General features: G+C 40.0%; 1 protein-coding gene across 1 annotated transcript in view; it reads left to right on the top strand.

The window, feature by feature from the left end:
* Positions 1–20526, top strand: part of KCNQ5 (potassium voltage-gated channel subfamily Q member 5) — an 850222-nt gene that overhangs the window by 577107 nt on the left and 252589 nt on the right. Inside the window, exon 8 of the mRNA XM_086926499.1 lies at positions 9403–9429. Within this exon, the coding sequence (XP_086782625.1) occupies positions 9403–9429 (27 nt within the window). The remainder of the gene's footprint in view (positions 1–9402; positions 9430–20526) is intronic.

Raw genomic sequence — 20526 nt, forward strand, 5'->3', positions numbered from 1 at the left:
GAACACACAACCCACTACACATAAAAAATCATATCATTTAATCACTTAATAATTATTAATTACCAATTAATTATTAATTAACAATAAAAAAATAATAAATATATTAGCACATCAACTCTAACTAATTTAAATAAATAGTTAATAATCTTTTATTACTAATTATTCATTAATTAATAATAACAAAAATTTACTTTTATGACCACATTAACTCTAATTATTGTAATGACCTAATTAATATTAATTAATTACCAATTAATTACTAATTACCAATAACAAAATATTCAATATATTTGCACAATAACTCTAATTAATGTAATTAACTAATTAATATGAATTAATTACCAATTAAATATTAATTAACAATAACAATAAATTAAATGTATTACCACATTAACTCTAATTAATTTAATTAACTAATTATTATTAATTATTTACCAATTAATTATTATTTAAAAATATTTAAATAAATATATAAATTAATTAATTATTATTAAATTACTTCCCACCCTATTCCCCTATAAACCCACAACCCGCTCTGATACTAAAACGCAAAATGTAAAGTAAATTACTAAATTTCAAACATACATTTAATAACATATTTAACAAACATATAAACAACATAATAAAATACATAACACTAAACATAATTTCGATATTAGTAAATTTCGATATTAGTAACATAAAAACTATATTCTGTCTGTCGATATTTTGGACATCGATATTCTATACCATCGAAATTTAAACTTCGATATTATTGTATATCGATATTTAAATTTCGATATTTTGTCTGCCTACCATTTAATTGTAGAAGATTGAGGAAAAGACTTGTTCTTATTAGTCTGACACACTTTTGAAAAATGTCCTACTCTATAAAAAATTTGGCATGTAACAAAGTTAGCTGGACATTTACCATTCCCAAAATGTGATATGTAACCACATCTAAAACAAATTTTACTTTGTGAAAAAAACGGATTCTGTCTTTCTTCAGATCCTGAATTTTGTTTGTCACTTAAGTTTGCACGAGTTTTTTCGGTATTATTTTTTTTTTCTTTCTCCATATTATCTTTTTCTTTAACAACAGATACTGGTTCATTACCTTTCCCATCCAACTCCTTAGCTGAAATTTGTGACGTTTCAATACTGTTTGCAACTCTTATTGTTTCTTCAAGACTAGGATTTCCTAACGAAAGAAGCTTTTGCTTAATAGATTTATCATAACAGTGACAAATGAATTGGTCACGAACCAATTGGTCTGTAAAGGTTTCAAATTGACACTCTGATATCAGTCTCCTTAAAGCTGTAATATAACTGTCTACATCTTCACTGGTATTTTATACACGTAAAAAGAATTTATGACAAAGAACGAAAATACTTGGTTGAACATCAAATCTTGCTTGTAACCTTTTTACAGTGTCTTGGTGCCCATACTCAGATTTCTTCATTAACAATAACAGGTGGAGGGAGATGTTTTAATATTTCCCTTCCTTCAAAACCTAAAGAATGAAGTAATACACATTTTCTACGTTCAGCTCTAAACCTACTTGCACCTATTGCACCAATGTAAGTTTCAAAACCATCAAACCGTTGCTTTCATTTGATGGGTAGATCCCCTGGTGTTCCCAAAAACGGTGGTGGTGGTGTAACAACTTGCATGGGAAACAATTAGTGTGTAGAAAGCAACATTAAAAAAACACAGTACCTAGTTTGTTGTAAATAATCTTCACAACCATATAAACTTAAAATATATAAATTGTACACTCTGTTCTACACCAAATGTGGCTTAACAAACTTGAATTGGAAAAAAAATTATTAAATCTTCCCAGCAAACTGCAATATTCAAAATATTTAAAGAAATAACATTGCTAAATGTCGTGCCACACTTTGACTTATTACATCATTTGCGAGGGGGGAGGGAGCGGGCAGGGGGCGGAGCGATGCATAGCTCCACAGAGTTTTTTTCAAACTCCCTGGAGCTACGCGTAGAGGCACTACACCAGCTCGGCCCACCCTTAGTTCTAACCCTGCATGGCCAAAGGATTGTTTGCACTCCATCCCTTTCAAAACAAACACCACAAACTTACAGTCCTCTGAACAATCCCAACAAGGTAATTAGGCACACTGGGTCAAGATACATTACTTGGGATCACACAGTTTGGTTATATGGAGAAGCAGACATTCAAACCACCTTTCTTTATGCTTATGTTCAAGCCTGCAGTTTAGTAATCCACTTTTTCCCACTTTGCTCTGTCATTTGGGTTGTTGCTTCCCTCCCAACCTCACCCCAATTGTCCATTTTGATCCTTAACCTCACGTTGACCGTGTTATTTCTTCCCTTCCATTCAACTTCACACCTTCCCATTCTCCATGTTGCTTTTTCCCTCCCACCCCCTCCCTCTTCATGTCTATGTTGTCCTACACCACCCACCATAAAAAAGAGCTATGACAAGGCCAGTGCTGGACACGTCATACCACGTGTTTTTGCTGTTCCATTGCCCGTTCACTGACACCCTCCGTCCCTTTGTCAAAGCTTGTTTACTTTTATGCTCTTGCTCAAATTTCTTCTAATACCTTCAAACAGCTAATGATATTTCTGGATGTAAAATTTAAAAAGTTTGAGGGACAAAATCCTGGAAAAGTAAATTTTGCGAAGAAAACCCATTAATAAGTACTTTTAGTATTGGGGTCTCTTTTGAAAAGACCTCTTATGCACAAAGTTAATTTTGTACAATTTTTCACCCACAAAGAATGTTTTGTAAATTTGTAAAACATTACACAGCAAATTCACAAAGCAATTTTTGGGTAAGTGGGTTGGTACTGCAGTAGTCTACTTTACTTTCTAAAACAGGCCTTTGTGAATTGGCCCCAAAATGTTCAACACCTTATAAGCGAAAATACAAAAGGACAGAGTCCTTTCTATTTGTACTAATTGTGGTTGAATATTCCCTGAAAATTCGCATTTTAGATCTTCTAGGGCCAATTCAAAAAGGTATTTAAGAGTATGCGGAGGAGTACTATTTCAGGTACACATGAATGCCGTTGAATCAGTCCTACAACTTTGAGAATTTTTTCAGTTTTCTAAGACATTGAAATCAAAGTTTAGTCTGTTTTGAAGCACTGAAAACAGTACCACAGTAGTATATCTATTAGTGCCTTAATCAGCAGCTCAATATGTAGCAGAATTATGATTTGCTGTAAGACTTTTACTAAGAAGCTTATTTTTCTTCCACTAGTCATATTTGAAGATTTATATATCCGTGCATATAGTATAATGCATGATAGTTCCTTCACTGCTCCATTCGGGTGCTCTAAAACCTCCTAACACAGATTATGCAGCTGGACTGATTTCACTGGATCTGCTAATCTTCTTTGGTACACTGAATCATACCATTTTACTTCATGGAATCTCTCACATGGGTGTATGGGGTAGAATTAATTGGATCACCTTGTCCCCTTGAAGCACCTCCAAATAATTTCTCTCCATACCTTTCCTCCCCTCACCCAGCTATTTCAAAAGTTTCACAGCCATTCATTGTCAGCCTCGTGCTGTTCAACATCATTTCTCAGTTCCTGCCCACACTCCCTGCAGTATTATGACCTTACCTGCTACATATTTGCTAAGGATAGCCAGTTCCTGCTGAAACTATAATAGTCACCTGACTCCTACACAGAATTGCTAAGATGTTGGCTCTTCACAATTCATCAATGGAAAACATAAAAACTGAAAACTATCAAACAATAATCATGACATCCATCAGGTGGCCTTGCACTCAAATGTCCCTTCACTGGCAAGCAGAAGAGGCCATCTTTCCATTTCATACCTCCTGGGTGAAGAGCAATGGAATACACTGGGCCTTACTTCTATCACATTGCTACTGGGTGATCAAGTCTTCCACCTTCTTAGCTCCCCTTTGGCTTAGAGTTAAAAATGGCACAAGCCTCATTCTCTCTTGTCTCATCTAGACTAATGGACTCTACCTCAACTCACCCGAATGCCTAGTCCACAAGCTTCAAAGGGTTCAAAACCCAAGAAGTCTCTACATCTTTGACTCTGGGGCCATATCTTCCTGGCCATACAAAAACTCCACTAGCTTGCTGTCACCAAGACAGTCTCAATTAAGCCCTCCTGCACTACAAATAGAGTTCTCCAAGGAACTGAGCCAACATGAAATCAATGCAGTTGTCTACCTAGGTCAAGTCTGCAATTTGACACCAAGCTTATGGTACATCTTAATTACCAAAAGTCAAATCTGGGAGCTACATCTTTCTTTGCTCACATTACAAAACTGTAATTATTTGTATCAGTTTGTTTCTGAAAAGTCTTGAAGCCTTGGACTATGAACATTTATCTGTTCTCTCTCCTCAAATTCCCGAAGCACTCGGCCCACGAAGAATTGGATTCTTTTTCTACCAAGGCCTTCTTGGTGTTTCCTCAAATAATGACCTTTTAATTCACCAGCACTAAATCCACTAGACATAAATATTTAGTCAAATTCATAGCTTTGAGTAATTTTCTCAATGGTATTGATGAGAATAACTGCTACGTAAACAATGCCTTTTCCATGACTGATGCAAAAACAACAATTGAACAGTCCAGCCCGAACTGCCAGGTCAGGTCCTCCCTGGACCGGAAACAAGCATCCTAGGACGGGTTTCGGACTTTCCGCCCTCATCAGCCAGGATAGCTTGACTCCAGTGGCATGGAGAGCACAAGGTTCACGTCTGAGCATACCCGTCCCACTAGGGGTGACAAATAAAAAAGAACAATTGATGGACAGAATGCAGAACAATGACATACATTCTCCCCAGTGCCCTAGCTGATGAGGGCTGAACGCCTGAAACCGGTCCTAGGATGCTTGTTTCCAGTCCAGGGAGGACCTTGCCTGGCAGTTCGGGCTGGACTGTTCCCATAGGGCACAGGGTCAAGACTGATTTGCATATGGCTGGGTCCAAACTGGAATGGCATGGTGAGCAAAATAACAATGGATTTAGGCCCAGATCTCTGTACTGGGGTGAATGTATGACATTGTTCTGCATTCTGTCCATCAATTGTTCTTTTTGCATTTGTCACCCCGAGTGGGACGGGTATGCTCAGACGTGAGTCCCGTGCTCTCCATGGCACTGGAGTCAAGCTATCCTGGCTGATGAACGCTGAAAGCCCGAAACCGGTCCTAGGATGCTTGTTTCTAGTCCAGGGAGGACCTGGCCTGGCAGTTCTGGTTGGACTGTTCCCATTGGGCACAGGGTCAAGACTGACTCACATATGGCTGGGTCCAAACTGGAATAGCATGGTGAGCAAAAAAAACGATGGATTTGGGCCCAGATCTCGGTACTGGGGTGAATGTATGAAATTGTTCTACATTCTATCCATCAATTGTTCTTTTTGCATTTTCCATGACTGAAGCACATCTCTCGCCTAATGCACCACACAGCGTTTTACACTAAGGACCCCTCTAGCCACGTATCTTCTCTTTCAAGCTTTCCTGCTACCAACTAGAAAACCACAATATTGCTGCATCCGTCAAACCAGTGACAGTTGCCCACTACACAAAAAACATATTACATCAAATACTATTTATGCAGTCTACGAAGAGCTTGTAATGGCTCTTGGGTGAATGTAGCATATGCTAAATAGCAGATCCTTGTACACGGATTCCTAAACAGGCAATGTTACATCTTTAAATAGGTCTAAAGGCTGGAGTGGGGCTTGCCAGGCCATTAAGAATTAAGGTAGTGCCTCACAAATTTAGAGGTTCCTAAATGACAGCTATTTGCCATCTTTATAAATTGTTTGAGTTTAAGTGTCAATACAATCTGGACGATGTACTCCACATTCCTCACATTTAAGTGCTTATATGTATTGAAGAACATGGCTTATCCCAAGCATATGCCAGTGTGATATAGAGATGGGCTCATGACAGTAAAAACAAGCCTTTGCAATGCAATAGTTCTCGCATTTTGAATTGCAATTTTTTTTGTCCGTACTAGCACCCATGCAGCGCTTTCACATTCATAGTGGCCGGGCCCCTTTCTTTAGACAAGTCGCATCTAAAGGAAGGGGCATGGCTGACATTAATGTGAATCCGCGGAATGCAGCGCTTTGACAAAAAAAAGCATCTGTTTGTCAAGTTGACAAACAGATGTTTTTTTTGTAAAAGCTCCCATGCCGCACTTTCACTTGAATAGCAGTCGTGCACCTTTCTTTAGATGCGGCTTGTCTAAAAAAAAGGGTGTGGCCTCCATGGATGTAAAAGCTCTGCATGCGCGTAAGCAAAAAAAAATAATAATAAGTAAGCGAGGCCGCTATACTTAGAGCGGACCGACATTAGTAAGTTAAATAAATAAATAAACGCGGCCGCTATAGTTAAAGCGGACCACCATTAATTAGAAAATAGGGGCGGTGTGCTGCTGTCTAGTGGCTGGAATAGGGTCAAATCATTAAATAAAATTGTGCTCAGAGCCAAGATAAAGCAGATTGTGTAACAAGACCAGTAAAAGGTCCAGTTGTTATGGTAGGTAACAAATGCAGACAAGGCGGTAACAAGGAGGGACTAACAAGCCTAGTACCCATCTAGGATGTTGAGGAATGTCTGTTTCAGACGACTACAATATAAATACTTACACAGGACATACCTGACACCCAAGAAGATAGGCAAGATGTATCTGAACTGCCAGATGTTGAACTGCAGAAACTGATTTGTTACCACATTGTGGTATTGTTCATCAGGTTTCACTCATTAAATAAGTAAGTTATTCTCTCAGACATTTCGGGCAGAGAAGAGCTGAACCAATAAAGAGTGGCAATACAGCCTAGCACACACTAACTTGGAAATGAAAACTCAAACCTTAAACTGAGCTGGTCAGTAGCTGTTGATCATGGATTAGGTGCAGAGTAAATTCAGTTAGGAGCACTGTGGGGGCACATGCACTATCTGCATGGTAGTGACGCCTCGATGCGGGTTTGTGGATGGTGTTGACCTTTATAATAGATGAAGGAAATATTTCCCTAGAGACAAGATTTAAAGCAGCATTTAAAAAATACAGCCAAAAAAAAGAAAGAGTGGTTCGAAATCAGTCATTTAGGAAAAACCATGAAGATTTGTTAACATATTAAAGTACAATACACAAGCCAAAATATAGCTCAACTTAATAAATCAATCAAGGGACATAGAGATCAGTCGCCATTAAGACTCCCAGGAATAGAAATAGATGCAATAATGAGAAAAATGAGGAAAGTAGCCCATGTTTAAACCGTGCTGCAAATCGACAAGAAATTAGGCAGCATCCTTAGGAGAGACCCAACAAGATGTAGCTCACCTCAAAATTCGAGGGCCTTTTATGATTAATTTTGCTGTAGAAAGCAATGAAGAATTGCACAGTCCGCATTGGATGCGCAAATATATCTTTTCAATAGCAAATCACAGTTCAGCATTATAAAATGTCTTATAAACCCACTATGTTAGCACTATCCTCTAATATGGATGTATTAAGCTCTTTCTAACCTAATACCTTTGGAGGTGGCAGAACAAATGTGTCATAACAAACAATGATAAGACTCCTAGCAGAATTTTCTTCAGCAACAGAGCAAGAAGGGTCCTCAGGAGTACTCTGAGAACAGCATATCAGTAAAAAAAAAAAAACTGTGAGCATTTTCCTGCATTCGGTGTCAAATGAGAAAATATAAACACACAATCATTATTATGAGGAAGCGCAGCCATAATATTCTAATTGGAAATGTGGCCTAGTTGAGGCCTTCTTAAGCACACAACAGAAATAATTATTTCTAAACATCTCAGTGTTTTGTTTTCTTTCATTTGCAATTCATTCGTGTTAATATGCACATCTGATTCTAATCGGAAAATATCTCTTCAGCACCCAATTTGTTATCACTAAGCTCAGTCGTGGCTGGTGCAGGTAAGCATGGTAGGGCGGGGCGACAGGGAGTCTATAGACGATGGAATTGGGAAAATAAAATAGATAAAACTGTCTCCTGTCGACTTCCCTCCCACTGCCCTGCCTCACAGCGCTGACCTGAACCGGCCGCGGCTGACTAAACGACTGAGCAAGAGCCCTTTTATTGATGGCTGACGCCTGGAGACTTAGTCGTAGGGCTCCACCTGCTGGTGAGGGCTATTACGAGGGTCTTTCTTAGTGTCCAGGGGCCTCATTTATGAGAAATGACGCATCGCTAGCAGCGATGCGTCACTTCTTAGTGCGCACTCCTTGTGACATACCCGATGCGTCATATTTAATGTATAACGCATCATGTTGCAAGGAGTTACAGATACGTCAGTATTTCTGACGTATCTGTAAGCGCAAAAGTGACGCATTGATGGAGTGTGTCACAAAAGTGATGCAACTCCAGCAATGGGTCCTTTCACATGGGGCAAGCCCCATGTGAAAGGGTCTGCGTCAGTCTTACGCCTGCTGTGAGGCAGGTGCAAGATTTTGACGCAACAGCGTCCTAGAAGTGACGCAGTGAAATTTCATAGATTTCACTGCGTCACTTTTACGAGACTTTTTGCGGGGGAACGCCTCCCCTGCATACATTATACCTGACACAGGTATAACGTAGCGCAGGGGTTTACAAAGTGACGCATCTGCTTAGATGCGTCACTTTGTAAATAGTGCGCAACAGAAGGCATGTTTTACGCCGCCGATGCGTCACAAATAGTGACGCATCGGAAGCGCACAACTGACGCAAGGCCTCATAAATGAGGCCCCTGGAGTGCAGCGTCATTATACAAGTATTGCCCACAAAAGGCCCATATGAAAACGCTTACCATGTATGTTTAATACACATCAAAAAGGGGGCCGGCCCATATATGAAAACGAACCTTGGACCTGGAAATATTTATGATCATATATCAAAAATGTTGTGTCAAGACAAAACGGCCATTCAATTGTAAAAACAGCAGTTTTTACCAATGCATTAGCAAGTAAGCATAGGCAAACGTCCAGGATTATAACTTGTCCGACAGTCACTGCGATCTGATCCAGGTGAGACCCAAGCACAACGGAATGATTCAGTGCGCCCACCTCGACGTGTTCAGAACCGTAATTGAAGCCAACCTGTTTCATTCCAGCAAATATTAACGCTTTCTGTTATGTGTGTCTGCAAGTCATTTGACCTACGTGAGCGCTTTGCCATCTCATTGTGCTGCGGTATGTACCGTGCACGCTCTGCATGCGGCCAGCTGACTCACCATTGTGCTTTGCACGCGCTAAATACGAGCCTGCGCATGCTAGACTAAGCCTGCACTGCATAATGGCCGCCGTGCTACTTGCACATGAACGCATAAAATGCTTTAACTTCTGTCTAATAAGAACTGTGACGTGGTAGTGAGGATGCTTTATACGTTTGCATAATGACCTTGTTTTTCTTTTGTTTACTAACACCTGAAGGAAAGAACAAGGGGAGGCTTCTAGCAGGTTTGTATTATTTCTGTTCGTGAAGTTTTTAACTCTATGCAGATTGCCAGGGTGTTTTGCTCACGTTCAATGCAACTGTTCTGGAGCCAAGCAACCAGCATGCGATTGGAAGCTTGCAGTGTATGGCTAGCGCTGGTTGCTTGGGGCCGTTGTATCATTATAGGCCCAGAGGGCCTGGGTTCTAAGCTGCTGCGTTGGAACTCAAATACCCATCGAGCTGGTAGTAATATCACTCAAACCTTTATCGGATCCTGTCACTGAGTCTTGCAGCTATTTCATCTTTGAATGCAAAGAGTGCTGCTGAGTGTCTGTATCTGTCATTTTATACATTCAAAATTGGTATCAAAGGAAACAATACTCAACACTTTTAGAGAAGAGTACATTTAATTACCCTCTCAGTACAAATCATTTGTTCAGAACAAATCAATCTATCGCACACACAGGACAAGGACGCCTGTTCAATAAGTCCTGGTGTGAAATCGAAAGCAGAGTGCAAACGGAAATTGACTACTGACTTCTTCCTGGTTAAGTTTACTAACGCTGATACTAAGGAAATGTACTTACAGCATAATGCTCGTGGCTGCTACCCTAAATACAACCAATACAGCTGGAGCTCCAAGCAGTGAAGAATGCATAAACCTGTTACCGGGAGGGTGGCACTCAGGAGCTAATGTCGTGATGGACCATAATCGACAGTGGGCTGGTTTCATATGCATTCTATATGGACAATATGAAACTAGACCCAATAGATCTTGTTCCCCTCATTCGCTCTGCTTCTTGAGCTAGTTCCTCTTTGAAGAGCTCAGTAACGAATCCCTATATTCCCATCAAATACTATAACCAAGAGGTCGGACACAGTGTTCCTGATGAGTTATTTGGAGAGAAAAATGGGGGGAAAGAGGAAGACACAGGATTTTCTAGATACTCTGGAGCCTTAATGTATAGGTACATCACGTTTAAACAGTATCAAAAATACTATCCCTTCCAACGATCTCCCTAGTTTCATTGCAATCACTGGACTCCTTGCAGACGCCCACCCTGAAGATGAGAAGTCCAAAGGTGGTGTGCCAAAGGAATCCAAAGCGCAAGCCAGGTAAATGCTTTCAAGCAGGAATCCATGACCGAACCAATCAGGGTACACATGTGAGTAAGTGGGAAGAGATGAGGCACAAACTATAGTGACAGGGAAACAAATCAAGAACCATCAACCATTGCCAAGCAAGGAGTGACTGGAAGAATGTCCATTTATGCGCTACCCACACTTCTTGCTCCAGACGTCCTCTCTTCAGTAGTTTCCAGTGAGTCACCAAGTAGCTGCTGTCATGTGATGGAGATCTTGCTGCCATGCCATATTGGGATTAGAAGACCTTTCTTCCCGTGGGGTATGCCTATGCTGCATTCACATTGTGTTTCAAGTACCACAAGCAGCATACAAATTAACATGAAAATTAAATGAAATGAAATCCAGTATTGGTAAAGCGCGAACAATTACCCGAGGGTGTCAAGGTGCTGGGGGCCATCAGTAAGATTTAGCGAGTTATTGTCCAGAGTCACATGGTGGTGGGCTAACCTGCTGCCGGTGTTCGAACCGTGAGCCCCTGTGGTCCAGAATCAGGCTCCCTGGCCGCTGCGCCACAACTCTTCCCTTGACAAGAATGGACAAGAAACCTTTCAAAAATGTTGCCTGGTAGGATGAGTGATATAAGGGAACTAAGGAAATGAGTATGATCAACCTGAATAAATCCAATAAACCGAGCCAAGAGGCACCGAAAACCAAGTGTTTGAGATCTAATGTAATACAAGATATAATGGCTGAGTAGAGCCATTAGGCTGAAAGTTCCAGACCAAAGACAGAAAACAAGGAAATCCATTAGTTCAACTCATTCTTCCATGCTATCTGTCGCACTTTTGACTTTGGACTGCATAAGTTTTACTTAATCAGTTTAATAAAAAAACGCGGTGAGGCAGTTGTGAACATTTACAGTAGGCAGACAAAATATCGATTTTTAAATACCGACATACAATATTATCGATGTTTAAATATCGAAGGGACAGAATATAGAAGGTAAGTAATATCGATATATCGATGGGACAGAATTTCAAAGGTAAGTAATATCGATTTTGTTAATATCAATGTTAGTAATATCGATGTTACTAATATCGATGTTAGTAATATCAATGTTACTAATATCAATTTTTATATGATTTTTATGTATATTATTATGTATTTAATATGTATTTTTTTAATGTAATTTATTTAAATTTTGTATTTCAGTACCCTACTGGGTTGTGGGTTTATAGGGGAATAGGGTGGGAAGTAATTTAATTATCCTAATTTAATTATTAATTTTAGGAATTATAAATTAATTTTAATTAATTGGTAATTAATTTTTATTAATTTAAATTAATTGAATAATTGATAATTATGTTCTGTAGTGGGTTATGGGTTTATAGGGGAATAGGATGGGAAGTAATTTAAATGTAATTAAGTAATCATTTTAATTTAATTAATTGTTTTTGTTAATTATATAATTGTTAATTAATTATTAATGGTAATTAATTTTTATTAATTGCTTAATTGATCATTATGTTCTGTAGGGGGTTATGAGTTTATAGGGGAGTAGGGTAGGAAGTAATTTAAATGTAAATAAGTAATAATTTATTTTAAATAATTATTTTTGTTAATTATATTATTGGTGATTAAGTATTAATTGGTAATTAATCATTATTAATAGATATTTATTATTAATTTGTTTTTACTTAATTATTCATTGGTAATTTTGTTTTTAATAATTAGGTATTGGTATTTGTAAATAGTTTAGATGTATTTAATATTTTTTTTAAATATTTTAAAATATTAATTTATTTATAAGTATGGTATTTTTAACTTCTACGCTATCCAACACTTTCCCTACTGCTGCACTCTCTTGAGTGGGAATAGTAATTTATATCCTACGCTATCCAACACTTTCCCTGCTGTTGCACTCTCTGGAGTTGGAATAGTCATTTTTACCCCTACGCTATCCAACACTTTCCCTACTTTTGCACTCTCTGGAGTGGGAATAGTAATTTTTACCCCTACGCTATCCAACACTTTCCCTACTGTTGCACTCTCTGGAGTGGGAATAGTAATTTTTACCCCTATGCTATCCAACACTTTCCATACTGTTCTACTCTCTGGAGTGGGAATAGTAATTTTTACCCCTACGCTATCCAACACTTTCCCTACTGTTGCACTCTATGAAGTTGGGATAGTAATTTTTACCCCTACGCTATCCAGCACTTTCCCTACTGTTGCACTCTCTGGAGTTGCAATAGTAATTTTTACCCCTACGCTATCCAAAACTTTCATACTGTTGCACTCTCTAGAGTAAAAATTGTATCTTTTACCCCTACGCTATCCAACACTTTCCCTACTGTTGCACTCTCTGGAGTTGGAATAGTAATTTTTACCCCTACGCTATCCAAAACTTTCATACTGTTGCACTCTCTAGAGTAAAAATTGTATCTTTTACCTCTACGCTATCCAACACTTTCCCTACTGTTGCACTCTATGGAGTGCGAATAGTAATTTTACCTCTACGCTATCCAGCATTTTAATTACTGTTGCTTTTTTTGGAGTTAAATTAGTATTTTATTCCCTCTGTTATTTAATATATTTTGTATAGTTTTAACTAATGTAGTATATAATTAATTAAAAAAATATAAATTTCATTTTTTTATTTGTTTTGCATAATTATTTAATTTTTATTTATGTTAATATTTTATGTGTATAGATGAATTTGTAATTTATAATATTTCGTATTATTTATAATTACTTTAAAATAATTATTAAAAATCATTACTAAGTAAGTATATATAGTATATATTATATGTATATGTTTAATTACTTTTTTATTAAGTTATGTATATTACTTATTAATTTTAAATATTATAAAATGTGTTTAACTATGTTTATTATATTTAAAGTATTATTTAATTTATTTTACATATTTTTTTAATTTAAAAGTCACTATATATTTTTTTAACAATATTTTTGACATCGATATTTTTCCCCAATATTTTTGTACTTACCTTGTTGTAAATAGGATGTCGATATTGATGACATCGATATTAATGCTCCAATATTTTTGTACCTCGATATTATGTCTTTCTATATTTTGTCAGATATTCAACATTTACAAGTCAAGCAGAAGCTGTTATCTCCGCATAGACCACGATGTTCTATTGATCAGATGAAAGTAAACTTTGATGCGATCATCAAAGTTTAATGTTTGATGATCTGAAAAATTCTAGTACGACTTTGTACAATATGAATCCGGGGTGCTATTTGGTCATTCTAGTTCTCGCTGCTTAGAACCTTTGCTAAGAAATGAGGCGCCATTACAAATGTATATTGCCCCGTTGTATTTGATTTAGACACAAGCCCTAAAGGCGGAAAGCTTGTAAGAGGTACATTTACAGTAATTACTTTTAGGCGGTTGGGAGCCTCCTATTGGCCTGACCCTTTCCAGAACCTTTACTGCATTGATATAAACACTACAGTAAGATACCAGCTCTGCCCTCAGATCGAAGAGATCAGATGAAAAAGAAACATATAGATCCCTCATAAGATCTCCCGTCTTCACACAGTCAGTGAGTCTGTAGATGGAGGAGGAGGAGAATGTCAGTTGCCATTTTGGATCTGAGCTTGCAAGTAAACCAGTGGCATTTAATTGTTATGGTATGTTATGTTACTTTAATTTGTACAGCGCACAGCTACTCGGAAGTGTCCCGGCGCTTAATTAATTGGAAGAGCTGGTTTGTTTATACCGAGAGAGCCCCAGTGAGCAGTGAGCACTGTCCCCTGCTGATGAGAAATGCTAAAATTCTTGTTCAGACGTTGTTGACTTTCAAAACAGTGCAGAAGACTGACAAAACAGAAAACAAGCATTGCCATAGCCAATAGGTCTCGCCTTTGGGACCTTAAAAGTGTTAGCCAGAGCTATTGGCTTTGGCAATGTTTTTAAGCCATGTCACCAAAGCGGGCAGAGATGTTTAATAAAATGTGTGGTGTTTTCAATATATCAACTTTAGACACCCGGCTCTAAAAAAAATACCCCTCAAAAAACGGGCGCATTGCCCCAGAATCATGACCGGTTTCTTTGACGGTCTATAATGAATATAGACCAGCGAAACTGTGGGGATCTTCACGGCAATTCCACTGTCCCCTTTACTTTTGCAAAGCTTCTGATTGGCTAGTCTTCTCCTTGTTACATCAATCATGAATACAGTGCTCACCACGATTACAGGAAAGAAATTATTTGATCAAAGGAACACATTCAGGGCATATTTCCACACTAGGGTACTTGAAAAGTATACCTACCTCCTCTTTTTAAAACCCCATCCCATACAAACACCTATTTTGCTATCCCTCCCTCTGTCATAGGAAAGTTAAGCATGAGAACATTATATGTCATATGGGCAGACCATGGTTTTTAAAGGGCAGCTGGTGAAAAATCAATACAAAACCTTGAGTGGGGTGTCTAAGGAAAATTTTTAAGGACCAGTGCGGATATATACCCCACAACCATTAATACATCAACCAAGTTATCCGCGAGTCTGACAAACTTAAAAAAAGCTCTAAGGCACAAGCAGTACAAGCATGGGGCCTCATGCTTTTTTTGGGTATCAGAGCGCTTTACATAGCACCAGTTGCATTACATGAGAACATATTCATTTTTGTTATGCACAGGAAGATTATGGGGCCGATTCCGAATCGGGAAAAAAAGCGTCCGTCCGAATCGTATCCCGAGCTCTCTCCGTACGAATCATACATGTCCGTACGAATCGCGTTGTACGATCCGTATCTTGTCACTCCGTCGAATTGTCATGAACCGTACGAATTGCAAGGGTGAAACCGTACGACACGGACCCTCACAGTGAACCGTACGATTCATAAACATGCTGTATGAACCGATGAGTACGATCCGGACCCGGGTATGATGACATGATTCGAAGGGTCAACGTCAGGTAAGGGCGATTCGTACGGACAACCACACAATCACATACACACCGTATGGTGCGTACACCCCATGATCGCAGGGTTACGGTGCATAGCCCTCCGATCATGGGGTATACGCACCGTACCCCATTATTGCAGGGTGTATGCTCCACACACCCTGCGATCATGGGGTACAGTGCGTACACCCTGCGATCATGGGGTACGGTGCGTACACCCCATGATCGCAGTGGTATGCACCGTACCCCTGCAGAGATGGAGTGTACGCACCGTACCCGGGGGGACCGATCCATACCTGTTTCAAGGCGAACTCTGCTTCTTCAGTTGTTTTGGGCTCCCGTAAAAAATGCATCGTATGGTGCGTACCCGACACAAATCTTACTTGCCGGGTCTGGAAAACCTGCTTTGAACCGTACGGATGTCGCATACAGCGGGTTCCGAGGGAGAATCGTGTGGAGATTAGAGTCGTATGGTCTTTGTACGATTCGTACGGAGTCCTGCTCCTAGTACGAATCGTACTTCATCGTATGGACGGGGATGTTGCAGGTGTCTGGTGGGTGCTCTGAAAGGGTGCCCTGCCCTTCTTCTGCACAGACTTTAGTGACTGCACCATGCTAACCTTTTTTATTGTGCTCGATACCTCTTTGTAGCAATTTCACAGTGTGCTAACTAGTGACAGAGAGAACAAGACTGATGGTAGACATCCAAAAGTGAAACTAGCCCGAATGATAGAAGCAGCAACAGGCTTGACGTGGCGCGATTACAGAACATTGACGCTGGAAATTAACAAGCTGCGAGGGGCGGGAGGTGTTGGGGAAGGCACGGGGTGCACTGCAAGCAGTGCTGGGTGCCAGCGAGCGTCAAGGAGAGGAATAAAAAAGGAAAAGTGGTGCACTCAAACAAATACATATAGTGAAAGGATCCATGTAGCAGGGGTGGTCACCAGGGTAGGAACAAAACAAACATAAGGTGAGACAAATGTACACTATTCTCAAACGAAAACTATGGAATTTGAAAAGGCAGACCAAGCAACCAATGAAAAGTGGTGGGCTTTTGGTGGGTGTTTCCAAAGCCCACAGAGGGATCACAGCATTCCTCGCATAGCAGTGCATGTGCGCTGCTTCTAGGCTCGACCCAAATATGACCAAGACCTTGAGAACTGATCAAGATTTGTATACCTGGAATTTGTTAAGGTAGTCGATGCTTGACCTGTAGTCATACACTTGCCATGATTGTTCTAGAAATCTTTAATTTTAAAGTGAGGTCACATTATTTATTCAGAGAGGCCCATCTCTTGAACATCCTTCCTGCTGATATTTTCAAATGAGTCTGTAGATGGAGGAGGAGGAGAATGTCAGTTGCCATTTTGGATCTGAGCTTGCAAGTAAACCAGTGGCATTTAATTGTTATGGTATGTTATGTTACTTTAATTTGTACAGCGCACAGCTACTCGGAAGTGTCCCGGCGCTTAATTAATTGGAAGAGCTGGTTTGTTTATACCGAGAGAGCCCCAGTGAGCAGTGAGCACTGTCCCCTGCTGATGAGAAATGCTAAAATTCTTGTTCAGACGTTGTTGACTTTCAAAACAGTGCAGAAGACTGACAAAACAGAAAACAAGCATTGCCATAGCCAATAGGTCTCGCCTTTGGGACCTTAAAAGTGTTAGCCAGAGCTATTGGCTTTGGCAATGTTTTTAAGCCATGTCACCAAAGCGGGCAGAGATGTTTAATAAAATGTGTGGTGTTTTCAATATATCAACTTTAGACACCCGGCTCTAAAAAAAATACCCCTCAAAAAACGGGCGCATTGCCCCAGAATCATGACCGGTTTCTTTGACGGTCTATAATGAATATAGACCAGCGAAACTGTGGGGATCTTCACGGCAATTCCACTGTCCCCTTTACTTTTGCAAAGCTTCTGATTGGCTAGTCTTCTCCTTGTTACATCAATCATGAATACAGTGCTCACCACGATTACAGGAAAGAAATTATTTGATCAAAGGAACACATTCAGGGCATATTTCCACACTAGGGTACTTGAAAAGTATACCTACCTCCTCTTTTTAAAACCCCATCCCATGCAAACACCTATTTTGCTATCCCTCCCTCTGTCATAGGAAAGTTAAGCATGAGAACATTATATGTCATATGGGCAGACCATGGTTTTTAAAGGGCAGCTGGTGAAAAATCAATACAAAACCTTGAGTGGGGTGTCTAAGGAAAATTTTTAAGGACCAGTGCGGATATATACCCCACAACCATTAATACATCAACCAAGTTATCCGCGAGTCTGACAAACTTAAAAAAAGCTCTAAGGCACAAGCAGTACAAGCATGGGGCCTCATGCTTTTTTTGGGTATCAGAGCGCTTTACATAGCACCAGTTGCATTACATGAGAACATATTCATTTTTGTTATGCACAGGAAGATTATGGGGCCGATTCCGAATCGGGAAAAAAAGCGTCCGTCCGAATCGTATCCCGAGCCCTCTCCGTACGAATCATACATGTCCGTACGAATCGCGTTGTACGATCCGTATCTTGTCACTCCGTCGAATTGTCATGAACCGTACGAATTGCAAGGGTGAAACCGTACGACACGGACCCTCACAGTGAACCGTACGATTCATAAACATGCTGTATGAACCGATGAGTACGATCCGGACCCGGGTATGATGACATGATTCGAAGGGTCAACGTCAGGTAAGGGCGATTCGTACGGACAACCACACAATCACATACACACAGTATGGTGCGTACACCCCATGATCGCAGGGTTACGGTGCATACCCCTCCGATCATGGGGTATACGCACCGTACCCCATTATTGCAGGGTGTATGCTCCACACACCCTGCGATCATGGGGTACAGTGCGTACACCCTGCGATCATGGGGTACGGTGCGTACACCCCATGATCGCAGTGGTATGCACCATACCCCTGCAGAGATGGAGTGTACGCACCGTACCCGGGGGGACCGATCCATACCTGTTTCAAGGCGAACTCTGCTTCTTCAGATGTTTTGGGCTCCCGTAAAAAATGCATCGTATGGTGCGTACCCGACACAAATCTTACTTGCCGGGTCTGGAAAACCTGCTTTGAACCGTACGGATGTCGCATACAGCGGGTTCCGAGGGAGAATCGTGTGGAGATTAGAGTCGTATGGTCTTTGTACGATTCGTACGGAGTCCTGCTCCTGGTACGAATCGTACTTCATCGTATGGACGGGGATGTTGCAGGTGTCTGGTGGGTGCTCTGAAAGGGTGCCCTGCCCTTCTTCTGCACAGACTTTAGTGACTGCACCATGCTAACCTTTTTTATTGTGCTCGATACCTCTTTGTAGCAATTTCACAGTGTGCTAACTAGTGACAGAGAGAGCAAGACTGATGGTAGACATCCAAAAGTGAAACTAGCCCGAATGATAGAAGCAGCAACAGGCTTGACGTGGCGCGATTACAGAACATTGACGCTGGAAATTAACAAGCTGCGAGGGGCGGGAGGTGTTGGGGAAGGCACGGGGTGCACTGCAAGCAGTGCTGGGTGCCAGCGAGCGTCAAGGAGAGGAATAAAAAAGGAAAAGTGGTGCACTCAAACAAATACATATAGTGAAAGGATCCATGTAGCAGGGGTGGTCACCAGGGTAGGAACAAAACAAACATAAGGTGAGACAAATATACACTATTCTCAAACGAAAACTATGGAATTTGAAAAGGCAGACCAAGCAACCAATGAAAAGTGGTGGGCTTTTGGTGGGTGTTTCCAAAGCCCACAGATGGATCACAGCATTCCTCGCATAGCAGTGCATGTGCGCTGCTTCTAGGCTCGACCCAAATATGACCAAGACCTTGAGAACTGATCAAGATTTGTATACCTGGAATTTGTTAAGGTAGTCGATGCTTGACCTGTAGTCATACACTTGCCATGATTGTTCTAGAAATCTTTAATTTTAAAGTGAGGTCACATTATTTATTCAGAGAGGCCCATCTCTTGAACATCCTTCCTGCTGATATTTTCAAATGTTTCTTCAGCTGGTATAGCTTCTTTTTCCATTTTGTGAGATTAATACTGCACTCCTGCACTGAATCATCAATATTCAGCACTATAAGCATGGTGTCCAGAAACCCCAAAAATAATTTTTTCATGTAACAAAAATAAATTAGCCTCTTTGGTTTAAAGCATTGTTTACTTCTACATTTACGACCATTAGCACCGCAGAAACATGATATTCCCCTCCAAAACAAAGACAGTGGTTACTTTAGATTTATTAAAAATAATAGCCTCTTACATAACATCCACTCCTAAAATCAAGTAAACTTATCCTACTTGATTCCTTCAATATTTTCGTGCATGCCTTTAATATAATCTGTTGTACTGTCCTTTCTTAGTACCAAAGTGCTAGTATATTTGTTTTCATGCACTATTTAATCTCTGGCTTTTTGATGCTTTATAATTTTCTCTCTTTCTCTTTTCCTAATCTAATCTTATGTGAGTCTGTTTGTCATGAAGCAGCTACAGTATATTTACCAACACCTGCCTCTCTTCTGCTTTTCTCCTTCCTCAGATCTTTACCAATCATCATCTTTTCATAAATATATTTGACTTCCCACTAGAGCACCCCCAGCTTCAAGATTTGCCTGAAAATATGTTTCATCTGGTCCCGGGTGCTGTTTTCCGCTCGGCTGGAACGGCTACAAGTGGCATGTTGTGCAGCACAGAACATAGCGGAGTAAGGGGAGGAGCCAGCTTGAAAGAGGCACATGGGCATTGCTCTCAGAGCAGAGATATCACCTGGGACCAGATCAAAACGCCTTTTCAGGTAAGTGTGAAAGGTAGGGCAGCTCACTAACAGTGGGAAATGGGATTACACCAAAGCTTTTTGGTTTAATCTCCATTGGAGGAAGGATAAAATAGAAACTCCAAAATATAAACATAGTGATCTGGAAATTTGCTCACACTGTTGTGTGTTTTTAGTGAAGAGGACGAAAAATAAAGCACCTATGTCTCAAATGTCCTTATCAGTGTCAATGTGGGTCTAATGATCTTCTGCTCTGTAGAATTTGAGGTTACTTTCTAGAATAGGGTCTTAGAGATTCATAAATT

Source organism: Lissotriton vulgaris, chromosome 6 (assembly GCF_964263255.1).
Source record: "Lissotriton vulgaris chromosome 6, aLisVul1.2, whole genome shotgun sequence".
NCBI lineage: Eukaryota > Metazoa > Chordata > Amphibia > Caudata > Salamandridae > Lissotriton > Lissotriton vulgaris.